This window comes from Embiotoca jacksoni, unplaced genomic scaffold (genome assembly GCF_022577435.1).
Source record: "Embiotoca jacksoni isolate LCO1_2020_lvr unplaced genomic scaffold, fEmbJac1.0.p SCAF_29, whole genome shotgun sequence".
Classification (NCBI taxonomy): domain Eukaryota; kingdom Metazoa; phylum Chordata; class Actinopteri; family Embiotocidae; genus Embiotoca; species Embiotoca jacksoni.
The window spans coordinates 3,906,931-3,932,597 of record NW_027185380.1 but is presented as its reverse complement, the minus strand read 5'-3'; the positions used below and the strand labels follow the sequence as shown (position 1 = coordinate 3,932,597).

At 42.9% G+C, this 25,667-nt stretch overlaps 1 protein-coding gene across 2 annotated transcripts in view; it reads left to right on the top strand.

Annotated features, from left to right (window-relative positions):
- The window catches only part of lrfn2b (leucine rich repeat and fibronectin type III domain containing 2b), a 138,422-nt gene that overhangs the window by 101,746 nt on the left and 11,009 nt on the right, over positions 1-25,667 (top strand). Inside the window, exons 5-6 of one of the 2 annotated variants that reach the window (XM_069161699.1) lie at positions 11,500-11,675; positions 23,749-25,145. In XM_069161699.1, the coding sequence (XP_069017800.1) occupies positions 11,664-11,675; positions 23,749-25,145 (1,409 nt within the window). In that variant the 5' untranslated portion in view covers positions 11,500-11,663. The remainder of the gene's footprint in view (positions 1-11,499; positions 11,676-23,748; positions 25,146-25,667) is intronic. The other variant, XM_069161700.1, reaches the window with a different exon arrangement.

The window sequence follows — 25,667 nt, the reverse complement described above, 5'->3', positions numbered from 1 at the left end:
CCAGCCACAGTGATGAATACTGCATGCGCAGTGTACTGTACCTACTGTATATTTACTACTGCATAACAGCACCACAGAGGGCTGCCCTCCACCACCCCCAGGATACTCCACCACTTCTAATGTATCTTCACTCTGAGAGTCATTTCTCGTAACATACATCCATATATGTTGTATGGGTATTCTGCTTTTCAGATTTAATCAGATATACTCAATTATTTTTGATGAAATTTCAGGACCCTCATCAAAGTCAGCTACTTCCAGTTAGAGCTTGAAGACAGTTTCTTTTTCCACCTTTCAGGTGGGACCAGCATCACAGGATATCACTCATTATAGAGAAATAGTTTGGCATTTGTCGGCAAAAACATTTTACTTTTAACGTCCAAATTTATGTTTTTTAAAATCTAATTCTGAAGCCGTCAGTCAACTGCAGACCCTCCAGGCAGACGTTGCTAAATCTGTTTATCCCACTGCAAGAAGGACTAAATGTTATTTAAAATTAGGTGGGAAATATGTGCATATATCAGCATCAGCACTCAGCCAAAAGAGTTGGGAAGTATCGTAAGAAATTCCAATACGGTGCATCTTTAATTAGATGAATTTCTGAGCTCTTGAAATATTGACGGATTCTGAAAGAGCAGTCAGCGTGAACACAGAAAGGCTGGTCGCTGAAGGCCGGTACAAAACCAGATGAGCTATTACCTTTACTTTACCTGTTAATTTGTTGGGCGGTGATTGGGTCCTCGGATCTCTTTGATGAAACAGTCATGTTTCTGGATGAACTGTATTATGTCAGTGATCCTGTGATGTTTCCTTCAGTGCCATCATCAGGTCAGAATGTTTATTTGTCCAATACTTTGTTTTAAGACCAGATACCCGCATTCACTAAATACGAGGGTGAATCAATAAGCTCCGAGAGCACGTCACCGTGATGTGCACGGAGCAGCAGAAAGATATAACACTAACAGGTTACTGGTACAGATGTTGTCGCTCGATCATCATCAGTTCCTGAGTTAAACATTTTTTTGCGAGCGGTGGACCGGCTGAATCTGCGATGGTTCATGCTCACCCGATGCGCTTTTTTCAGTTTTGGACGGTAACCGAACGCCACTAAGAAAACTCCTCCAGGTTCATTGCTTCATTGTCGCAGCCCTTCTGAAACGTCGTAGTTTCAGAGTTTGATTCAAAAGATGATAAAAAGCTCTCCGGTCATGTCCACGGAGAAATCTCAGACGCACACAGAATGAATTTACATCTTTGTAATGCTCCATCACGCACACGAGCAGCAGTCTCAGAACTTATTGATCCACCCTCATATTATCCCTCGCTTCCCATTTTACTTTTCTTTTTTTTTTTTCATCCTGGTTGAGTTACCATCAATGAAAGTAGCACTTCCTGCAGATATTTCTAATTAGAAAAGCCAACAAGGAAAAAGATTATGGATGAATGCACGTGAAGTTGCGTGGAGGGTTTACTATGGAACATCTTGGCAGGAGGAGTTTTTACAGTAGATCAAGGTGAAAATAACTGGTTGTAATAAACGATTAGTGTCCTTTAAACGGTTCCTCAGCTGTGACCCTGACCCTGTACTCTTTCAGAGCTCGCTGCTCTCCTACAGTTCTTCCGATGTGCTTCACTAAATCCCGTGTTAGTCCTGCGCTGTGTAACTGTCTTGTAGTGTGTCGGTACCAATTAACCAGGTCAAACTCCTCGTGGAGGCGTGCCACTATACTCCGTCTGGATTCTTCCTGTCCATCCATCATGAATCTACCCCCGCAGGCCGAGCTGCAGAGCCGCGACTGATCCCAGTGGCAGCTGTCTCCACCACCATGCACACGCTGAAAATAATTGTTGATAATTGCAGAGGGAGCCATTATTTTTCAGCATTTGGCCCCGCAGCATGAGTCACTGTGAGTTGGGGGGGTTGTTGTCACTGAGACACCTGGAGAAAACAAACAGGGATCTGGGACTTGCATGCCAGCTGCCACAGTGTGACAGCAACAAAATCTATTGCCTCTACTGATCTGCAGGCGGGATGCAGGGAAGCCACTGAGAAACACCATGCACTTACTTCCCCTTCATCTGTGTCTGTGTGTGTCCGTCATTGATGCTGGATTCATAGCTGTCACTTTCTCTTTTCCACGCACTGAGGATTATTCTAACGCTTTTGTATTTTAATTGCTCCGTGTTTGGAGATACTTGAGGAGGTCGTGGATCAGTAGCTTTGATTTATTTGAAAAATATATGCTGACTGCATCCGACTGAGCTCATCAAATATTTAAAGCAGCATAGATGCTTTAAAGGGCCAAATAAATGTAAGAATACTGGGATGGTTTTAGTCATGCAAGCTGGCAACACTGAGAAAAAAAGCTTCATATTTTCATAGCAGCAGTATCAGTCAGTGTGTGTTGCCCTGTTTGCTCTGCTGCGTACATCCCGCCTGGCTGGCTGCTCTGTGGATCCTGACGTGGGGAGATTAACATTTTCATGCACTGTAGTTTTGTGAAGTTTACACGCTGCAGAGCTGCATCGCGCTACAACAAAGCCTCTCATTTGAAACGTCATTTTAACCTCCAATGCAGCTCTTTCACATCCTGATGAGTCATAAGAGGGTCAGAGGTCAGAGGTCAGAGGACATCCTAGTCTTTGAGACAGGTCGCGTCGTAAAAACTGTCACTGGTAATAACCTGTTCTGTCTGCTGTCTAAACAAAGCTGCGTTTCCTTGGTATGTTTGCCCCGCCGACAATTAATGGATGCTTTCATGATTCATGAATTTCACTAACATTTTAATAATTCAATGTTTAATGCTTTAATGTTTCACCGGCCGAAATTCCCTTTAAACACAAAAAGAAATACTGTGACACACTTCACAGACTGCAGGATAATGTCCAGCTGCTGACAAAGACGCAACAACATGAAACAGACCAACACTTTGAACTGATCTGTGTCCACCTCGAGTGTCTGACACCAGCGGTTCCAGGAGTGAAGGAGTCGCTCACACATCTGATACCGAGCGGCAGGCGGCCAGCAGCGCAGCCTGAGTGTTAACGGGCTGTCCAAGCAAACACATCTCCTCACGTTCAGCTTTTCTGTTGTCGACGACAGCTTCATGAATAAAACGATATTTCAGTGAAGCAGAAGTCACGACATTAAGTGGAAACTGTCTCCGCTGTCAGTTTCAGACGAATACAGTTGTAATTTTCCTGTCCAGCATCCACGTTGTTTTATTAGTTTATAAGTGTGTGTCCATGCAGTTGGTCTTAAAATGAAGTGTGGACAGATTCATTGTTGGTGCATTGTTAGCCCGAGGCAGCAGAAGTGATTCCACGAATGACCACAACGGTTTGGTCCTATTGCTGCATTCAAATGGAGCTCAGGAGCTTGTGGTGACAACAAGCGAAGTCGTGTGCACCGCATGCTTGTGTTTGAGTGGTAAAAACATTGTTGCTGGGCAGCAGCAGCACGGAGAGCATCTAGAAGCCACAGAGGCTAACAGTTTAGCATGCCAACAGTAATGCCGGAAATACAAAGACACGAAGAGAAAAGATGAGGCTGTTGGGAAGATCAACATTTTCCTCAGACGTCGGCTGTTCTCCAAGTTATGAAGACAAGCATGAATAAAATTACGATATATCAGCTCAACACATCCAACCAAATAGTGAACTTCCATGACCTCCGACCTTTCTGTAGGCGCCAGCAAACGCGTCACAACTCGTGAACTCGAGGCTGATAGAAGATTGAGAGTCGTGACGTGCTGAACACCACAAGAGGGCGCCGTTCATACGGACTCTTCTCTGGATATGGACACATTTGAACACAGCAATTGTCAGCAGGAAGAAAGCGCACCTGGCTTTTAGCTGGAGTCTGAGAGGGCACTGTGGGTGGTTTATTTCATGTCATGTTAACCTAAAAGATCAATTAAGAAACTGCGTGTCACATGTTTGAACAGTGGCCTGACTTTGAGCTCAAAATTATCTGCTATTAAAATACCAAAAGTGAATTTGAACATGCCCTTCATGCCCCATGCATTGTATTCTCTCTCTTTTATTTCCTCCTAACTTAAATTGTTGAATCGTTGTGTATAATGTTGTAAAGTTCTGTGGTCAGGACTTCACTGTTGTTAGTGCACTGAATGAATCTGTGTTGTAAATTGGCGCAATATAAATACTTTATATGGTAGGAAAGAGGCACAAAAAGTTCTGTCTGGACTCATTAGATCAAGTCCAATGGTCCTATGTTCATTGTTTGTTTTTCCTGGTCCCAGCAGGTCTCTTCACATCTTCTGTAACAGCTGATGTTATGATGCGTCTTCTACTAGAACTTATTTTGGTAACTCTGCAGCGAGCGAACTCCTGGTTCTTTTAATGGGGCGGTTGTCAGTTCTTTAAATTTTGCAGACGGACTGACCTTCAGGTCTCAACTTCGCTTTGTTGAGTGATTCTTGACAAAATATGGATCACTGATCTTTTTACTGGGGCTCACTTGTTAATTGAAAACCAATCCAGGTGACAGGCTCATGAAGCTCGTTTAGATATTGCCAGTATTATTAGAATGAGTTTTCATCATTGTTGTAACTATAATTTAAAGACATCTGACCATGTCAAATGATAAAGCTTTCACTTGGATGTTCAGTTCTCAAGAAACAAACTGGATGAAACAATGTTGTTGTTATATAACTGTGTGAGCCGGGACTTTTCTGGTGCTACTTTTTCTTTCAAAGAAGAAATAGAAGCGAAATACACATTCCTGTTGTGTGACAACACTCATTTTTACTCAGTACACTCAGTAGTCGTTTTTCTTTTGTGTTGAGTTTGACCAAAACACCAAATCAATGTGGAGTCTTCTTTCACCGCTGATTTTAAATAAAGGCTGTAAACGGGGCTCTGAGCAAGAGGGCAGGAAACACCGCCAGTGGATGCTTTCCTGCCGCACTCGCTTTGTACCACTGAGATCGGCCCAGAACACGTCTGTATCATTACCAGCAGTGATTTGAAATGAACAAAATAATGGTTCTTTTATGCAGCTAACAAAACCACAGCTGGATATACCCACCGGTCTCACAGCTCCTCACCACGCCGATGACTTATCTGGCAGCCGAGAGGCACATAAATTATCTGCAGAGATTTTATGGAGGAAGGAATGACAATTTATGCCTCTTTGAACTTCTCTCTTTTCACCTCATGTTTGCCACTAAAGCAAATAACCCCCACCTCAGGAAAAACAGCACTTAACGGGGCTCATATTGACTTATCAGAGTACAGAGAAGAAACATCCACCCTATGTAATATGTCATTGTGCTTTAATTGCTGTCATTACTGCGTCGATGTGTTTTTATAAGGTAATTAATCCTTTTCTTTCACCGTCTGGTGTGAGAACACTCATGGAGCATCGTAACAAAAGAGAAGAGAACAAACAGTAAACAGTGTAAAGTGGGTCAGCCATCCCTGTGGAGGATCGCATTCATTTCAGAATCATCTAGAAAAACCTGACAGCCCTGAGAGAGGCACAGTAAACCGGTTAACAACACTTCCTGTCGCCTCTCATTGTGCTGTAATGTTGTGGCGAGTGCTGTGCATTGAGCTCGGACTATAATCTATATGAAAGACATTATATAAGTGTTAGATTAGTTTGTAAAAATAACTTTTTTTTCTCCACTTGGTTAGCAGAAATGCTCATTCACACACAACAGAAAATGATTGCTTGGATGTTGAACTTTGTTATCTGAACTAATGACCTGACAGTCGTCTGTCAGTAACTGTGGTGATAATGAATCCATGTGTCTCTTAGACATTTAATTTGCTTTTCACATACAGAGGTAACACTTCACTTAACGGTGAATTAATTATCAAAGATTCCTGCATGACTTTAGCATTAATACTTCATAGAATCATCATTTATTCATTTGTTGTATTTCTTTGTAACAGGAACCATTTACAAAATGCATGAATCTCACAAAGAGAAAAGACGCTTGGTACCAGATTTAGCTACTAGTTCATTTCCATCTGCAGTTCTGGGACAGGTGAGATGAAACAATACAACATCTTTCTACAAATGGAACAACAGCCCTCAAACACTCATCTTCATCCACCCGGGCGTACACAGACACACACCCACACAACAAAACACACTTAATGAGCCTAACACATGCCCCAATATTGTATGTACAAAATTTGTAGAATGCAAAATCAGTGCTGACAAAGTCTAGCTATTTAAAATCCATGTTTTTTTTTTATTTCACAGGAGAAGATGTTAAAGTCTGTGCAGGTTTTTAGATTAACGAGGAGTTTGTTCCATTCATTGGCAGCTTCAAAAGAAAAAGCAAATTGAGGGCAGTTCTCAATGAAGATGGGGATGATGCTACAGCCGAGCTGGAGGCTTGACTCGTTGGCTCAGAGCTGAACAGAGAGGTGGAAGAGCAGCATTGTTAATGATCTTATACACTAAACTGACATCTAAGTATGAAAGTGAGTTGTCACAGCTTGACATTTTCCATTTGACAAGTATATCATGGTAATGATAGTCAGGAAGTAACATGAGTTGTTAAGATGATTTATTAAATATGATCATGATGAATTTGAACCACAAAGCAAGTCGACTGTACGTTAACATAAACGTTAGAACGTGCTTTAATAATGAACGTGAGAACAAATGTTTTTTCAATTATTATGAAGTCTGAGTTTTTATGTTTGTGTTCTATTCCTAATAATCTGCAGGTAAATGGACAGACACTAAAACTGGCCCAAGATTTTTTTGCAAAGAATTAATGATGCTCATGTTTAATAAATCAGAATCATTGATGACGTACTCACCTTAGTTAATGCTTCAATTCATGTCTTGTTCATGCATGAGATCATAAATGAAAGACTTTGAGCTCACATTATTTCCTGATTATTTATGAGGTAGTATTGCATGAAGTGATGCTGAAGTAATGCATGATTTCATGATCATGTACGTACACTCACCATAAAGTGTTGCCCATTCAGATATTAAATAACAAAAACAGACATGTTATTTTAATTCAATGTAAAATACAAGCATTTAAAGCATACATACTTTTTCTTTTACATACATAAAAAGGGATAAGTGAAAAGTTGGAGTTTCATTTTCTGTTTTGCGTAAGAAAACGGCCTGTTATTGTATATTCTGTGACTGCATGGGGTCATTTACAAGTTCTTTACAGGGGCAGCAATCGTAATCCTTTATGCACTGTGCATCCATTTTCATTAAACCCATTATCACAGCAAAGCGTGAAATAGACACGCCCGTCCACTACAGCAGAACGTGACATAGCTACGCTTGGCGATATCTAGGCGGGACAGCTAGAGGTTTTGCTATAGCCGTTTACAATTGCGTCTTTAACAGGTTTTGTAGGCACGAAACTTACATGCATGTGAATGTCACATGATGAATGATCATGTGACCGTGGCTATTTACTAACTGACTGTAAGTCAGACGGGAGAAACTACGCGGTCGGTTTAATTTCTGCAGAAATTGCTACAGGACAAAGCGTGTAACTGTCACGCCTCGACATCACCAAGCATAGCTATATGCCATTTTGCTGCAGTGGACGGGCGTGTCTATTTTACGCTTTGCCGTGATGTTTTATTTTATGATTTGTTTGTTTTGTTAGTGCGATTCAGTCTTATTTTTTGTCTGTACCCACTCCCTGATGGTTTGAGGCAAATAGGCCGATCAGAGTTTTACAGTCGTGTTGCATCAATACGTTTTGTGCAAGAAAACATGAATTGCTCGCTCACTGAGTGGAAACATGTGCTGCTTGGAAAACCTAAACAGGAAGCAGCATAAAAGCAGGCAGACAGTTCTATGAAAATAGTCCAAAATGTGTTCCCCCGCTCCCCCTCAGGATGTGGTGCTCGTACCCCTCTGTTGGAGAAGTGAAAGGTTAAATGCCTTTTGACCACGATTGATCTTTAAATCCAGTTTGGAGATTTGCTGAAAGGTACTGGGCAGCTCCGCTGGATGTGCAGGATTATGTGTCAGTCCAGAGTTTGAGTGAAGTCGTGGGCAGCTGTCACGTCTTCAGTCATGAAAACCTGATTGTCTTATGTCCCTCCTACCTTTCTGCTTCCAGCAGTAGATCAGCTGCTCCAACACAACATCTCTTTTGGTCTGCGTTTCAAAGGTTGCTGCAAACTTTGAGCTCCTGCCAACACTGCCACCCTCATGGGCATCGCCAACCATGCCAGCTGAGCTAATGTGAGCTCTCAGCATTCTGCAGCTCGGCGTGAATGTCTGCACCTGAACGCGTGTGAAACAGGGTGTCGTTATCGGCACACCATCCTGCATTAAAAAAACAAAAGGCATGTGAATCCGCTCCAAATGTAAGTGAGTGTGTTCTCCGTGCCTGACAGGCTTTTGCGTGGGAGGATATGGGACACACACACACACACACACACACACACACACACACACACACACACACACACACATACACAGATCAGAGCAATGTTGGCAATCCAGGAATGTTCTCTGAGACAGAAAAACACACGACTACGGCATTATTTTCTGAAGTGCTTCATGTCGGGTGGAAGTGCAGAAGGAAACAGCAGCTTAGTTAGTGAACAGGGAACAAGGGGATGACCTGTAGCGCGGTGACGGGTGTGTGAGGGATGATCCAAGAGTGCTATTTAGCGTTTCTATTTTCAGAAGCAGGGAGGAGTAGTAGTGTAGTAGTAATGGTACTGTAAGAGGGATTTTCTGGATTTACTTGTTAAAAGTTCAACATAACGTTCACAAAAATAGCAGAATACCGGCACTCAGAGCAATGTGCAATATTTTATTGTGGAGAAACCATTAGGCGCGTTTCAGACATGAGCCGTCGTCAGCGTTAATGATACGTGTGGAAATGACAGGGTTGAAGAGACAAAAGGGGACAGCTTGTCCAATCAGGACATACTCTCATTGCCAATTTAACCTCTGACCTTAAAATAACACTCATTATGCATCTCTAGATTTTTCAACCACATTATTGACATCAGTTATTGATAAATAGGATGTTTTGAGCTTTTATGAGCTTCCCTTCGTCCATTAGTTTGCCCACAATGAAATATTGCATATCGCTCTGAGTGTTGATATTCTGCTGTTTTTGCATTCTGGTCATAACCGTCTTGTTTCCTGATCTGTGTGTTGTGCAGGCCGCTTTTCTACTGACATAACATTTACACCTTTCGTCCAATGAATACTGAATATTTAGTGACATTAATCCACGTATGTTTCATAGTTCTGTAACATTAATACATTCACTCTGGTGTCGTTGGTGTGAAAGATAGTTCAATGTCAGTGGAACAGTGATTCCGTTAGCTCCGCTGCTGTGAATATGATCAATTGAAATTTAAATAATACACTTGTGTGAGGAAGAGAAGAACTGTAAAACTTCTTGTATTAGCCTCAGTTTGATTCACAGCCTTTATTGTGAGTGTTACCGTGGCGACAGCTCTTCAGATAGTGGAGGAGAACTGAGAGAGATGCTGGCATGGAAATGGGTTAACTATAGCTTACCGCTGCGTGTTTGGAAGATAATTCCACAAACAGCTCTCCGTGCTCTCGCAGCTCCTCGTGGGATCGGCCTCAGAGTCCGCGAGCCGAGATGAATGAGCTGAGCTCGATGCATAATGCATGTGTGACTCAGTTATAGCTTAAAGAGCAAACAAGTCCCTTTTTAACAGCAGCGCCATTCAGGGCGCATCTTGAACAATCAGCAGCAGGTTAGAGCGGAGAGTATCAAAGCAGGAGGACGTGCAGCGGCAAGCAGAAGTTAGTGTGTGTGTGTGTGCACGGAGGGATGTGTGTGTGTGTGTGTGTGTGTGTGTGTGTGTGTGTGTGTGAGAGAGTGTGTGTGACACTGTATGAGCGTGTGTGTGTGGGGGGGGGGGGTGGGGGGTGTATGAGAGTGTGTGTATGAGAGTGTGTGTGTGTGTGTGTGTGTGTGTGTGTGTGTGTGTGTGTGTGTGTGTGTGTGTGTGTGTGTGTGTGTGTGTGTGTGTGTGTGGACTCTGCACTGCAGATCTGTTCACTAACTCACAGTTTGAGGGGATTGGGTCCAACAGTGTTCAGTAATAGGTATTCAGTCCGTGTCGTGGACAGAAAACTTGTGTCCTGAATGTCCTTAAAAGCCGCGTTGAACTTGAAATTTACATTTTACAGTTTTGACATTTAGCTGATGCTCACAGTGAACGAGGAATAGATTGAAGCAGAGAATGCTGCTCAAGGACAACTTTCATAATCAAGAGGCTGCAGACTTTCTACTTCAAGAATATTATTTCAAACCAAATTCTATAAAAGTCCCTTTCTAGTTAAAAATGGTAATTTATGCAAAACATCAGTTGGCTTGACACAACTTTTTTGCTGGTTTAAGGAATTTGAGACGATCATTATGTTACACAACTATCTATTGTTTAGCACTGAAAGCAGTAATCAGGATGTTACTATTTGAACATGCCTTGCCTGACAGAAAACACTGAATTCAATTTACCCGAAAAGAGAAATATTTTCAGTCTGCTCCAGTGTTACTGTTAGAGCTCCTCAAATGTAATCTGACGAAAACCAAAAGCAGATTGATGAACTTTAAATGAATCTGTGGGACAGAAGAGATGGACATCTTTCACATAAGATAACCTAATCAGCTGATCCCACAGGGTCATTCAGGTTTTTCTGCATCAGTCTGACACAAGAAGCTTTAACTCTGAAACTATTTTTACTCACTAATAAGATCCTCCTTCCTGTAGAGTTTAAGTCGCATTAACAATAATCTTATTTTGACCTTTGTTGAGACTCAGGCTACAAAGACGAGTAACGTAAAAGTGTCATTTCCTAATAACATGTCGCCTGGAAGCAACAAGCACAAAACGGAGCCGCCACACTGCCATCACACCGCAGTGGTGATGTAGACAGTCGAAGTGACGGTCAGTCAGTCAGTCAATGACAACCTGCAGAGAGAATCCAAAGACACACTGATGTCAAACGTGCTCCACTAGGGAGATAATCAACCGTTTGGCTCACTCTATCCAACTATTCATAATAATGTATTTTATGAACTGTCCGTTTGTTTCCACCAATGGCTTCCAAGCCCGCTGGGCTTTTCTTCAGGACTTTACCATCTTCAGACGTTCACCCAGCCGCCAGTGGTGGTTGTGAAACAACGAAGACAAGAAGTTCCTCGTTCCCAAACTGAACTCTGTCTTTGGTTTCTGTCAGATAAAGAGACATCGGACGGCTGAAATGACCCGCTGCGTTTAAGAGAACAGCTGCTCGTTTTACTTTAATATTTCCAGTTGATGCTACTTTATACTTCTACTCAACTAGAGTTCATAGTGAAATATACTTCCTGCTGCACTACAGTTATTTAACTGCTTTAGTTACTTTTGAGATTTTATACAATGGATGATATAATATGCTTTGATACAATTGTGAGTGTGCTCAGGGTGTTTTATTTTGAAAGTTGACCGGGTTATATTCTTTTCTCCGTCTGACTTCCTGCCCAGCTGATCTGCTCTGTGCAGAACGAACCGGTGTCTGTCCTGCTTCCTTCAAAATAGCTGCGGTGCGCCCGGTGGGACATCAAGATCTCCGGTGGTCCGGTGTTGGACGCGGGACGCCACACAGACGGATCCGGTGGGAAAGAGCCTCAAAGGAGAGCCACTGATGGATGACTGAGAAGGTCTGCTCTCACAGGCAAAACATAATAAATTATTGTTTGAAAATAATAAAACAAATAGAGTTAAAAGAGCATAACGAGCACTCAAAGAGAGTCAAAAGCAAACAAAGTGACTTCAAAGGGACACGATGCCATTAGGGGCCCCTTATGGGTCCCCGGGTATCCAGAAACAGTGAAGAAAACAATACAAAATATATATTTTCGAAAATAATTTTGGAGCCAATAGATCCACGCGGTTTTTTTTTGTGTTTTTTTTTTTATCCCAATCTGCCTTCCTTTCTGTCCAAATGTTGGTTTTCTGTCTTGAGGGACTGGAATGACCATATCAGGCCAGAGAGGGAGATTTATCTTCAATTACTGCCCGGATCCTGTTTCCGGTTCTGTCAACGTTGGAGTGACGCTTCCACTGCAGGTTTGATATAGTTTCACCGAAACAAAGGTCCGCAGCCGCTCTGCCGAGAGGAGAATGTCCTCACGGTCCTACCATCACACCACAGAGGAATCTAAGACCGCTCGGAGCACCAAGGCAAGAAGGTTAATTAGTCCGACAATAGAAAAGTAATTTCAAAGTGTCACTCCTGCTTCCAGATGAAATCGCAAATATTTTTAGCAGAGGATCCCGCAGCAGGATTCAGACCTGAGAGAGAAGAAGGGAGACATGAAAGCGAGCCGGGCCGGACGCTGAACTGGCTGTGGGGTTTTATTAACGAGAGCTCGGCGAGGCCGCGGAACAACTGCCAGGCTGTTTCCATTCTGTTAGTTAGCTGAATAAGCTGATCTTTTTACCCCGAGTGCCTCTTACAAAACCCCTTCATGTCACTTTTGATAAATGAGATCGGTGTAACGGAGAAAAAAAAAAAAAACACACGCGGCCGTGCAGGACAGCCCAAAATGACACTGCAGCAAAAAGAGACGCGTTCCGAAAAATAGTGCTTATGTCTGAGAAACAGCAGCATGCAGCCATGTGGGGGCTGAGCGTGTGAATGACACAATGTGTGTGTGCAACCACGGATGTCAGCATCCATACACATCTTGTAGAAATGAAGAGGAATATGATTAATACAGGCAGAGTCAGAAAGTGGGAGGAATTTCTGGTTCTTCAAGTATTTTCTGCGATTTTCCTTTTTCAAAGTTTTGACACTCAACATATCTTTAGGAATTGTGTTTTTTTGGGGGGGGGGGTTTGGGTCAGTGTGTCATGATGCATTTCTCTCAATCAGTGCTCGCCAACCTTTTTTCGTCTGAAAGCTTTAACGGTAACGAACAGATTCTCTTCACACATTTTGTTTCACAACCATGTTTTTTTCTGTATGCATTTCTTTATGTTTTCTATTGAATTGGGAGGAGTATATTCCGCATCTACAATTACACAGGTGTGCTTTAAATGCACACCGTAGTGCACGCAACTTGAGACTGGCCAGCCTGGTTTGGAAAATGTTTCATAAATTGTTCTAATATCAGGTTTAACAGGCAAATCCAGTGTTTCCCCTTTGATTGGGCCCCCCTCCCCCCGTCCCTCCTGAAAGAAACACATGTCTATGTCAAAGCCTAGTATATGGCTGGACCCTGTGTGAAACTGGAGGGCTTTTAATTTGAAAAAGTCGCAGCGTTACGGTGTAACTTTGATCTCTGTGACAGACACTCTTTGTAGCTCCTCCAGCTGAAAATATTGTCTTTATTTTATTCCCCTAATTTAGAAGCACTGTTTGTTTCCAGCTCAGCGTGAGAGTCTCCGCTGTGTTTGTGTCCTTTGAGCTCTGTGTTTCACTCTGTGGGCGGAGCTCCACCTGTGCTGCACTGACACAGGTGGAGGGAGTGAGGGGAGATCGTCCACTCCCTAATCGACCGCGTCGTTCTGTCGGACAGGTTCAAAAAAACAAAAAAATAGAAATGCAAAAGATTTCAAACGCTCATTTTGTTCAAACGTTCTGCGATCTGATCAGATCCCGGTCGATGCTCCAAAATGTCAAAACTCTTGACTTTATCCATTGACGATGATGACGATGCAAACTGGAATTCAGTGAGGTGGTGTCAGAATTAAAATAGAGCCTAAGTGTGAAAATTAAGTTGATTTAAACAAGTCAATATTTGATCAGCTTTCTGCAACATTTCTTTTCAATTCTCTTTCAAACACAGAAGGATTTTCTGCTCTGACCCCGTTTCTTGCTAAAATACTCCTCGAGAGTCGTAGTTTTATGTCCACAGGCTTCAACCGTGCTCCCAGAAACTTTATAACACACACAAAAGCATGCACATGTACACACACACACACACACACACACACACACACACACACACACACACACACACACACACATTGTACATTTTTTATCAGCTCTTATTCTCATCTTTCAGTGAAGCAATCTATGATCATTTTTTTATCAGCATGATAAAGCACACAGAGCACGTATCACTGCAGGTCACCTTATCAGTGGAACGATTCATTAACAACTTTGTTAAACATGAATAACTTTCTTGATCACTTGACTGGCTAACCTCAGAACATGCCTTTTAAATACCTTTATGACAGATATAAGGATGGATGACATGTCACCACTTCCTCCCACTGATACAAAAGTGACGCTAAGAGATCAGTTAATAAGCGCTGCCATCTCACTCTGATGATGTCATTGCGTCCAGGGTCTGTGGACTATGAGTGGGAGGTGGAGACGGACCGGCTGTCTACGACTGTTGTGAACATTCTTCTGTGTAATTCCTGAAAAGACGTATGCAGGTGTGACGGCTTCATTCTGAGCGGCTGTCAGTCACAGCTGTCAATCATGACCACATGCCCCTATTTTATTGCATCAAATAACTAATCAAAAACAAACTGATCAGATAAATGAATGGTTGAACAAACACCACGATAGAAGAACTAAATATGATATTTTATTTGAGGTGTACTTTGATTTAGTAGTTGTACTCATGTCCTATCCTTTAACATAGAAGGGGCGGGGTTTATGAGCCAGCCACTAGGGGGGGATAGAGCGTCACTACTGTGCAGCTTTCATGTGTCCATCTTTAGTTTTAGTAATCCTCTCCTCGTAACTAAGCAACCTTGGTTCTTTGAAGAAGAACCCACAGAACACAGTAATCCTCAGCAGAACATACACAATGACTTTATAAACATTTATTGACAGTAGCTCATTCAGTGAAAGTGATTCACAGCTTTAATGTGTTTTAGACAAAGTTAGTTTACCGTTTTCTGTTTCTGCTGATGTTCTTGAATATTTTAGCTCTTGACTAACAAATCTGCTTCCGGTATTCATTCAATGAAGTGCAAACTCGACGTAACATCCTGCCGACTCGGCAGCCTTCTGAAGACGATAGGCAGATTTCTGCCCAAAAGTTCCTTAAAGCTGCTCAGTAAACCCGTCAGAATGCTAATGGAGCTCGTCGGCTATTTCTCCCAGATTAGATGACATATCAGCGCTGAGATCCTGTTTCTGCAGCTACTCTCCTGCAGACAAACGATTCAACACGCAGACTTACACCCGTATCTCATGATGTGATAAGCCTGATTGTCACTTCTGAGCTGAATCCCCCCCCTCTCCCTAAATCCCCCCTGCCACAGAAATACAGGCAAAGCACACGAGTCTATCTAAAAGTGTCAAATAACTGCCTAAGTAGCTTTATATTCTTTCACTGCTGGATATGAGCAGATACTTAGTTCAGTATTTAAGGTTTAAAGAGGGTTATAATGCCATAAGGTTCGGCGATTTAATCTGCATTAGTGTGGAAAAGCCGCTGAAACAGCGTTAATCACCCGACATTTCTGTTCTCCCACTCAGTGGTGGAAACACAAGAATTAATTTTATCATGTGGAGTAAAGTAGAGGCTGGGAAGGTGAACTATCACACCCAGGGCAAGCTGAGTCATTAACTTCTCATGCCCAGTACTTACAGTACAAACAGCATATAGAGTGCATTATTTGCATTCTTTTGGAGGGTTGTTCTTTGGCGTTGAAATGCACTTGATATAAGACTTAAACCTTCTCCACAATCCATCGGTGCCACGGTCTTATTTCGCTTTAAATGACGCACAATACATTTTCAATAAGGGACTGGCTGAGAACGGAGAACGGATTGTCTGTTTCCCCCCAAATAACCTGAAACATGGACTCATTCCTGTGACTTTATTTTTCTTCATCAAATGTTTGATGCTTTCTGCTCAAGTTTAATGACCTTAAATTGCAGATGTGCCGGAGCGCTGGTCAGAAAAATGCATTTAACTTCAGGTGCTGATGTCGATCAAGCAACGTAACTCGGAATATTAACTCAGATCACAGCTTCCTCCTGCTTCGTTCAGTCTCACATCTTTCTGATTGGCCCTCGTACATGACATGTGCATGACCATATGAGGCTCGAGTTGTAAACTAACTTAGATTTGTTTGCTCATGATATGCGATGCCACTGATTGCCTTTCCATTCTGAGACCAAGTCAAACCAAGGCTGCTATTCAAGTGTTGTTTCTGAAGCTTAATGTGTCAGAAAAGGGAAATGGGAAGACGCTAAGGCCTTTTTGTTTCCCAGCAGAATAATAAACAATAACAATACACGGAGCAAAAAAACATGGCGTTACACTGCACTGTTTAGCTGAGTAAGCAGCCTCTCAACATACACGACACGTGCTGTCGAAGAGAAAAGCAATCCAGTGAAATACAATATGAATGAAATATATCGGATGATAAATAAAAGCCAGTAAAGATTTGCACACCATATTCAGCCTGCTACACACCGGGCTCTTTCTATCTGAAGAAATGTTGTGACTTTTATCCTCTTTTGTATTATTGACTGTTCAATTTGTGATTTGAACATTTTAGATCATAATTGACCTTTTATGTCACAACTTAGAATTCTATCTCAATTTAAAGTGTTGCCATGAATATTTTGTTTTGCATCTATTGGAACAGAAAGGGAGGACCTGGCGTCGAGTGCAGGAGTTCATATTGTGGTTTTTCTTTATCCTCCATGTTCTCATGCTTGGAGTCAGTTTAAAGACTTCTTCCTAAGACGAATTGTAGACACTGATTACAAACCTGTGATTGAGGTAGAGAAAAGGTGGCAAGGTGTCTGTTCACGAGAAGGAGTCTAGCATGTAAGAACAGGGAGGCAAATTCTTCACCAATATCTTCACTCATCAGCACGTACACAATGTAAAACACTGAGCGCACACAGGTACAGTGGACAGAGACCGGAAAACTGAAGGGCTTTTATCTTCACTGGGTTGAGGACGAATAAATAAGTGTTGGCTATAAATGAAAGAAAAAAAACAACCTCTTTTGTGTTGATTCATGCTGAAGGTAGGTAGTCATCAGGTTTGAACAGGGACCTGAACACATCCTGTCAGTGTGTCCGAGCTCACTGCTCCTCCTGGCTACGTTCAGGGGAACAAAACATCCAGGCTTCATCAGCAGCACTGTGACAAAGTGGACTTCTAGAGTTGTCTTTGTTCTCCATGTTGGATTTGACTCAACATTCATAAAAAATGTATTAAATCATCCTTTAATTATGTCTGACAACCATCCGAACCTCTCAAAACTTCCAAAGAAGAAGAAGAAGAAGAAGGCTCGAGTGTTCACAGCTTCAGACTTCGACTGTAGTTCATTATCAAGGACTACACTTCACTGACTCCTGCTCGATGACCTTTGACCTCCTCCCAGTGGCTGCTGAGAGTGGTTTTGGTCCGCTGTTCACAGACAGCTGCTGTTTATCCCGTCTCTGGAGCAAAGTTTCACTGGAGTCGGTTCCCCACAGCTGCCTCGTGATTTCATGATGCTGTCGTACACCACTGTCGTGTTCCTCTCCGAAGGGACGGCGGGCGCTCAGAGATCACATGGTGTTCAACACTTTTGTTGTCAGGGCTGACTCGGTAACATATTTGACAGAGAAGTTGTTCCAAAATAAAGTCTTGAAAAACACATAATTAGGAGATAAGCTGTGTTCAGACTGGCAGCCCAAATCTGTTTGTTATATCCAGATGGATTTCTGAAAGTCTGAATAGTAAAAGAAACCACTTCAAATGTGATATTTAAATATCTGGATCCAAACCTTTCGACAGATGCATCTCGGTCGGGACGCTCTGCGGGCTCAGGTTGGTTTTCTTGCGTCACTCTCAACGCGACACGCGGTGATGACGTCATTTTCTGAAAGGCAGAGTGAGGGGAATCTACGCTCTCGCCAGCAGAGCTGTCAGAAAGTGCAGATTTGTAAGCTGTAGAGGACAAAGATAACAACAGTCCACGGACAGAAGCCCAAATAAACTAAGCTGCGTCACCAGTGTAGCTGCGTGTGCGTCGTTACCACAGCAACCGATGCAGATGGTTGGTGATGTCTGGACACACCAAATCTGATCTGCATACTTGCAAATAACAGTGCAGACAGTCTGCCCTGAAGACCTGATCTGAGAAACACATCTGATTTGCCTGCAGTCTGAAAACAGCTTTTGAGGAAATAAATTTTTTTAAGAAATGTATCATTGGACTCTGTAAAGCTGCATGGCACCAGAAATACAGCTTTGGCACTGATAGAAAGTTTAATATCAGAGCAAAAGGACCAGTAGGAGACAGAAACTTCTCAGCGTTTGGATACGTCGTCTCGGTGTCTGTATATCTGCTGGGAACAGTTTTTTATGATACCATATAGATGTACTCGTTTTCAGTTTTGTGAGCTTCGCTGATGCTGTTCTCATTTCTCTGCCATTTCTTTTTCCATCAGATTAATTTTGAATTGAGTGTTACAGTGCACTGTGCAGCCTCGCTTTACTATTCACACTCAGGTGCTGTCTGTGCAGACTCTGTACCCTCCGGAGCTCACGCTGAAATGGAATTTACACGTTCACAACACAGTCCGTGAAAGCTGTGAATGACCAGGAAATGCAATATTGACTTCAATCTTTCATAAGGGTATGGAAGTCATGTTGAAATTGCGGTTATCGCGACAGCACCGAGCCCTTCATTCCCCTGTGTGTTTACAGTGAGAGTCTGGGCCTGCCTGTGTGCAGATAGGTGTTACTGTGAAATGATTCTGCAGCCGTCCACCTCCGCACCAGTCGGGGCGTGAAGGCTGGGGCCCGGCGGGCCCCGGGGTCGGCCGGGCAGCGTCTGTCAGGAGCTGTGATGAGTGATCATGTCAAGGCCTTCCTCTGATTACCGCAGTCCTGCTCAACATACAAGAGAACCACCCGCACGGCCACCGCGCTCCACTCGTCAGGAGAGATCTCATTTTGCTAACTCCCTGACCTCCACGCCATCCATCCTTCGCACGGCGCCCTTCACTCTGACTGGATGATTTACAAAAAAATCCTCCGTGCAGTGCTCTGCTCTCTGGGATGGAACATTTCTACTTGTGTTCCCGAGGCCCTGTGTGTTTATTTCAAAGGACTTTTAGGGACATTTGCACTGTACCGTATTCTATGCTGGAGTTTGGGGCAAAGTTGCTAATCAGCCGCACATAGTTTTGAGGAACTTTGGAATCCTTGGGTACAGAAGTAATCTGCGATGTTAGTCTGTTATATATCGCTCCGTTGATCTAATATTGATTAAAAGAGATAGCATGAGCTGATTAAGCTCTGCATTTTCTCAATAGACAGAGGATTCTGTTTGATCTTCCTCCTTCCTTAGGCTTTATTTATTGCACAGGAAGCCATGCATCTCATTTACAGAACTACAGCAGGCAGGATTATGGAGGACTTTGGGTAAAAAGAATTAGGACCAGTTGTCTCTTCATCTTAATTTAAAAGAAAAGGTAAAATGAGGTTTTAGAGATGAACAAATAGAAAGTGATCACGAGTAAATATCAGGTAAAAGACACTGAGAGGGTCACCATATCTGACTTTATATAAAAGTGGATGTAGCTCCTGGGAAAAATGGTTCCAATGCAGAAGTGTCTTAAACTGCAATACCACCGAGTGCCACTAGAGGTCGGCTCCAAAAAGCCTCCGGCTCCATAGACTCCCATTCAACTTCTCTCATCAAATACAAAGTGAATAAAATGTGTCCATCAGTTATCTCGGTGTTGTTAGCTAAAGTCACTCCTTCTTATTAGTTTTCTGGAGATCCATCTGAAAATAATCCCTCATTCATTAGAAAAGAAGATTCAAAAATACCTGTTTTTGGGGGCATGTCTGTTTGATTGACAGGCCTGTGGTGCAGTCAGGTTACACCTATCGGTGGGCGGGACGTAGTATCGTCAGGTTTCCAATCAGATCGGTCAGATCCACCGCTGGCTCCTCCCCCAGCTCGTCTAAATACGGTCACTTCCTGCTCCAAACCACTCCGAACTAGTAAGATGGTGACGGACAGAATCTGAACTGGAAGCTTCATAACGTTCACAAACCAACGATGACGTCACTGCTGGTTGATGATTGGGTCAGATTTACAATCTGCTGCTCTCAATAGACTGATTACATTCACAGTCAATAAAAGTCAACACTGTGTGCATTTCAAATTACCAGGAAAACAAGGGACTCGGCCCTCTGAACCAAAGGAGGGCTAACGTGAATAATCTGTTGAGTTTAAATACCTCAGATTAAAATATCAACAAGTCAAACAGCAACAAATAAGTAATAAAGGTTTGTCCCTTGTATGACCCCCTATGAAATAATGATCTAGTACCTCACATATAAAACAGTGCGAATGATCCGTACGAAAAGGACATGCATACAAAAGCCAGAAATGGCACTCCCGAAAATGAATAAATAAAAATGCAGGTTTATATAACCAGCAGCCAGACTTTACTGAATCTGCCACCTGCCACATCATTTCAACAGCTGCAATGCTTCACGACTGACCACGAGTCAGTCCAGCCGCGGCTCTGCGATGCGGGGGTGGGGAACGTCATGGCGAGACAGCACTGAAGAAATATTGAGCTGTATAAGATTTGAATTGACCTCTGTCTTATATAATTAAAAGGTGATTATGGAACACAAATTATTCTGCTGTTTTGAATGTTTCTGATAAAGCGGAACTACATAACATGAGGTCAGATTTAATGTGGTTGCAGCATCATTAGATGTATGATGCTGACTTTTACTTTTTATTTCTACAAAGTGGCTTCAATTCACTACCTCATCACCTGTCTTCAGTTTCCCCTACAGGCAAAATGTTTGCATGCGTGGCTAAAAGTTTTGGTAACGGTGCACACATTCAAGCAATCTAGTTTGTTTATATAGATCCTGACTGTTATGTGGGAAGCAAGCGGCAACCAGCAGTGAATTCACCCGTTGGTTTGTGAATGGCCGGAATGAAGCCTCGGATTCAGATTTCACCATCTTGCTAGTACAGAGCAGTTTGGAGCAGCAAGTGACCATATTTGGACGAGCTGGAGGAGGGGCCAGCAGTGGATCTGACTGATCTGATTGACTGCACCACAGGCCTGTCAATCAAACAGACACACCCTAAAAAACATAGCTTTTATTTTCTAATTAATGACGGGATTAATTTAAGATGGACCACCAGGAACCGAATAAGAAGGAGTGACTTTGGCTAACAACACGCAACTCGTGAAAAAAATGTATTGAGGAGCCAACTTCCTCGTCAGTGGCTCTTACGCATCATAAATTTTTCAGAACTAGAAGCTACATCCACTTTTAAATACATTCCATTAAACTCCATTTAGTGAGTAACGGGTCTAATTGGGCACCTGGTTCAATTAGCAGTTTAAATGGACCATTCATTCAAAGGATAATTTTACTTTAAATCAAATAATTTCATGACTTTCTTGACTCAGGTTGGTCTTACTGCAAACTACATTCTGAAGCGATTCTGCCAAACGTTCAATACATAAGCAAAGAGAACAAATTTTAACCCAAGTTCTCGACTGTTTGCTCATTTGAAAACATGTTGAACATGAAGTGCCATACTTTGTGCTTCTGTTGAAATACAGTTACTTTGCCGAGAAGTACCATAATTCCAAACTACAGACAGAACTGCATTTAAACTGCTATCACTTTTATGAAACGTGTTCTTGAAGGGTTAAAGCTGATACAGAAAGTGGTCAGTATGATAAGATATGATTCATCAGAACATATTTGGTTATGCAGTAGTGTGTTGGGTGTTTGGACGTGAGAATGTGGGTGTGTGCAGCCATCTGTGAGTGTAGGCCTATATTTGCACTGCACAGATGTAGATGTGTATGCATGTGTGGGTGTGAGCCTGCATGGAAAAAGAGGATAATCTCATTTTATACTGGCAATGCTGTATTTTTTTTAAATTTCATACAATGTATCTGTATGTTTGTAGATATCTGAATTATAATATTGTGTTGTGACACTGTGCATTAACTGACGTGCAAATATGCAGTGGTGTTGTGAATTCATCTGAAAACTTGCTGCTTTTGTTGTTGGTTTATTCAAATGATTGCACTGTATGTCAGACAAAATGATCACATGTGGAGAAGAGCATGAACACAATTGCAAGTGTGTCATTATCTTTAATAGTGGGGTAACAACATCCTCCAATGTGGGATAGAATGAGAGGCTGCACTTCAGGTCCACTTTTATTTTACCATTGAGCTATGCTAATTTATGGCCATCCCATAACAACAGCGTTTTTCACCACAGCCCCCCTGGCAGCTTGCTGTTTCAGCCGCTGTCTAATGCACTGCTCTTGAGTTATTGCACTGTGCTCCCCAATCACAGGACTACATTATAATTGCAGCATTGTCTGGACTGAGTGCTTCATCCATCCAGAGAAATGGAGCAGGGTCAAATGACTTCCCTGGCAGGGATCGCTGCAGTGTCATGTGGGGCCAGACAAGCTGACAAGTTCCATTATGAAACAAACCGTACAGGACAAACCCATGATACATGGGCTTCTTCAACAAACTCTATATTGTTTTGAATACAATCCTACCCTTATTGTAACCGTATTCCTTATTTATGGTATCTTGATGTGATATCATTATTTGTAGACCTTGGGTATTGCTTCACAGCTGTTGTCACCATTCCAACCAGTAATATAATTGTACTCAAACACAATTGTACTCAAACACCACCAGCTGCTTGGTGACCAGGTGATTGGTACCATCCAATGAATTCCCAGAAGTATGGAGCACTGACTAACACTGACTGACTGACACTGAAAACCAGCACCTGAGCCAATAGTGTTTGCTTCCCCTCTCTCCACCACCCCCACATCACTCCATATGTGCTCAGTTTTGAAGATTCCATAGATTTAATATGCATATATGTGTGTATTTAGGTTTCATTTAAGTTACAAAAGTGCAAAGCTTGTCCTGCTAAATCTACCGTAAATGGTACTTTCTTTCACTGAACCAGGTTAATCTCTACAATCTAAATTTTAAGGGGCAAGAAGTACAATCAGTCAGACCATCAAACAAGTTGCAAACAAACCCAAACTTCGTATTCGGAAAAGAAAGCAAATGGTAAGGGTAAGATTATTATCTAAATGGTCAGTTGTATTATCCTTTTCTAGGAGCTCAGTTTTTGGATTAATTCTATATGATGTGGTCAGGCTACACCTTTAGATCTGCAACCTACTTGTTCATCTGACAGCTTGCCTTCTTGCCCTCGCAGCTATTAGTTGTAGTGATTTACGACGCTCCAAAATCTTAGCTGTTACTGAGGTATGTTACAGACGAAGACCCAAACTGTAATAAACTATTAAATTATTACATTCAAACACTCTTTTTCTCTCCTCCCTCTCCCCTACACCTCAGGAGGGTCCTCAGAGAACCTCTAACCCAAGTGCTAAAACGTCTGTCCTCTGAGCCAAATCCAACAGAGATTGGTTAAAACTGAGGCCAATTCATAGAACATTACCCTGTAAGGCTGCCACAGGAACTTCTAAGACAAGATAAAAGTTTGGTGATTCCTTTGAGCCTCAGATAAATATGTCAAATGGGGCAGAGAGAAATTTAAAGCAATCCCTTTTAACTTTGGGAAATTATTATAAGATTTTGATCATTTCTCTGAAGACATAGTTGGGCCTGTGGCTCCATCTCAGATCTCTCCCAATGACCCCTTGTTGTGCCTGAGTGTCTTCCAAGGTCTTTCAGAGGGACCTTCATGAATATAAACTTTTACCAATCTTTCTTAAATTTTCTGTCTCACACAGGTTCATATATATGACTCTACCATGGACCACATCATCTGCTGCCTACTGGTCCTTGGAGCCACAGTGATGATTACCCATGCATGCCCCAAGTACTGCGTATGCCAGAATCTTTCCGAGTCCCTGGGGACATTGTGTCCCTCCAAAGGCCTTCTTTTTGTGCCTCCAGACATTGACCGCAGCACGGTGGAGCTCCGGCTGGGAGGCAACTACATCCTCCGTATCACGCAGCAGGACTTTGCCAACATGACAGACCTGGTGGACCTGACCCTCTCCAGGAACACCATCAGCTACATACAGCCCTTCTCCTTTGGTGACTTGGAGACATTGCGCTCACTTCATCTGGACAACAACCGCTTGATGGAGCTAGGTCCTGATGATTTGCGAGGCTTAGTCAACCTGCAGCACCTAATTGTTAACAACAACCAACTGGGGCGCGTCCATGATAAGGCCTTTGAAGACCTGGCACCTGCCTTGGAGGATCTGGATCTCTCCTACAACAACATTTTTTCTCTGCCCTGGGACTCAGTCCGACAGATGATTAACCTGCACCAACTTAGTCTGGACCACAACCTGTTGGACTTTATTCCAGAGGGCACCTTCACTGACCTGGAAAGGCTGGCGAGGTTGGACTTGACGTCAAACCGCTTGCAGAAGCTACCCCCAGATCCCATATTTGCCCGGGCCCAGGACTCAATGATCCTGACGACACCGTATGCTCCCCAACTGTCCCTAAGCCTGGGAGGGAACCCGCTGCACTGTAACTGTGAGATGTTGTGGCTGCGCAGGCTTGAGAGAGACGACGACTTGGAGACTTGTGCTTCTCCGCCTGCCCTGAAGGGCCGTTACTTCTGGAATGTAAAGGAGGAGGAGTTTGTATGTGAGCCACCTCTCATTACCCAGCACACCCACAGGATGCTGATTTTGGAGGGCCAAACAGCCAATCTAAGGTGCGAGGCAACTGGAGACCCTTCGCCAACCATCCACTGGATCTCGCCTGATGATCGGCTGCTTGGCAACTCCTCCCGAACTACAGTGTACAGCAATGGAACCTTGAGCATCACCATCACCACCACCAAGGACTACGGCAGCTTCACCTGCATTGCTGCTAACGTGGCCGGGGAGTCCACTGCCTCCGTGGAGGTGTCCATCGTCCAGCTCCCCCACCTCAGCAACGGCACCGGACAGCCAACACAGCCGAAGTCACGGCTCTCTGACATCACAGCTACTACCAGGGTTAGCAAGGGGACCCCCAAGAGCCAAGCTGAGAAGGCAGTGTCCATCTCTGAGGTGACGGCTGTTTCAGCGCTGGTCAAGTGGACCGTGAGCAAGTCAGCACCCAAGGTGAAGATGTACCAGCTCCAATACAACTGCTCTGATGATGAGGTTCTGATTTACAGGTATGTACTTACATATTTACGAGGAATGTGAGTGAAATCTCTGTCTGTCTCTTTATGGGTTCTCTCTGTGTGTCTGTCCTTCAGGGTGCAGATCAGAGTGCACTGAAGATGTTCTGGTCCAGCTAATAAGTCTTAACACAGGACACAAATCTGTTTAGTTTGCTGTTTGATACGCAGTTCAGACCAGTTAGATTAGCTTTGTGTGACGACTTCTAATAAACTTCCCAAACTGAGAGTTACACTGAAATCTGTCCCCCATCAGATGCTGTGACCTGCCCTGATATACTCACCTAAACCTAAACCTAACCAACACTGTCAGGGCAGATTTCAGTGTAATACTGAACTGAGAACAGACTGCCTGGATGCTGCACTGACTCACTATCACCCCCTAAAGTACAATGTGGTATTACAAAATGGAATTTAATTCTTACACCTGTGACACCTAATTACACCTTTGCACCTTTTTCTTCACTATTTAGACATTTCCTTCGTATACTGTGTCATGTACTCAGAAAGAAGAGC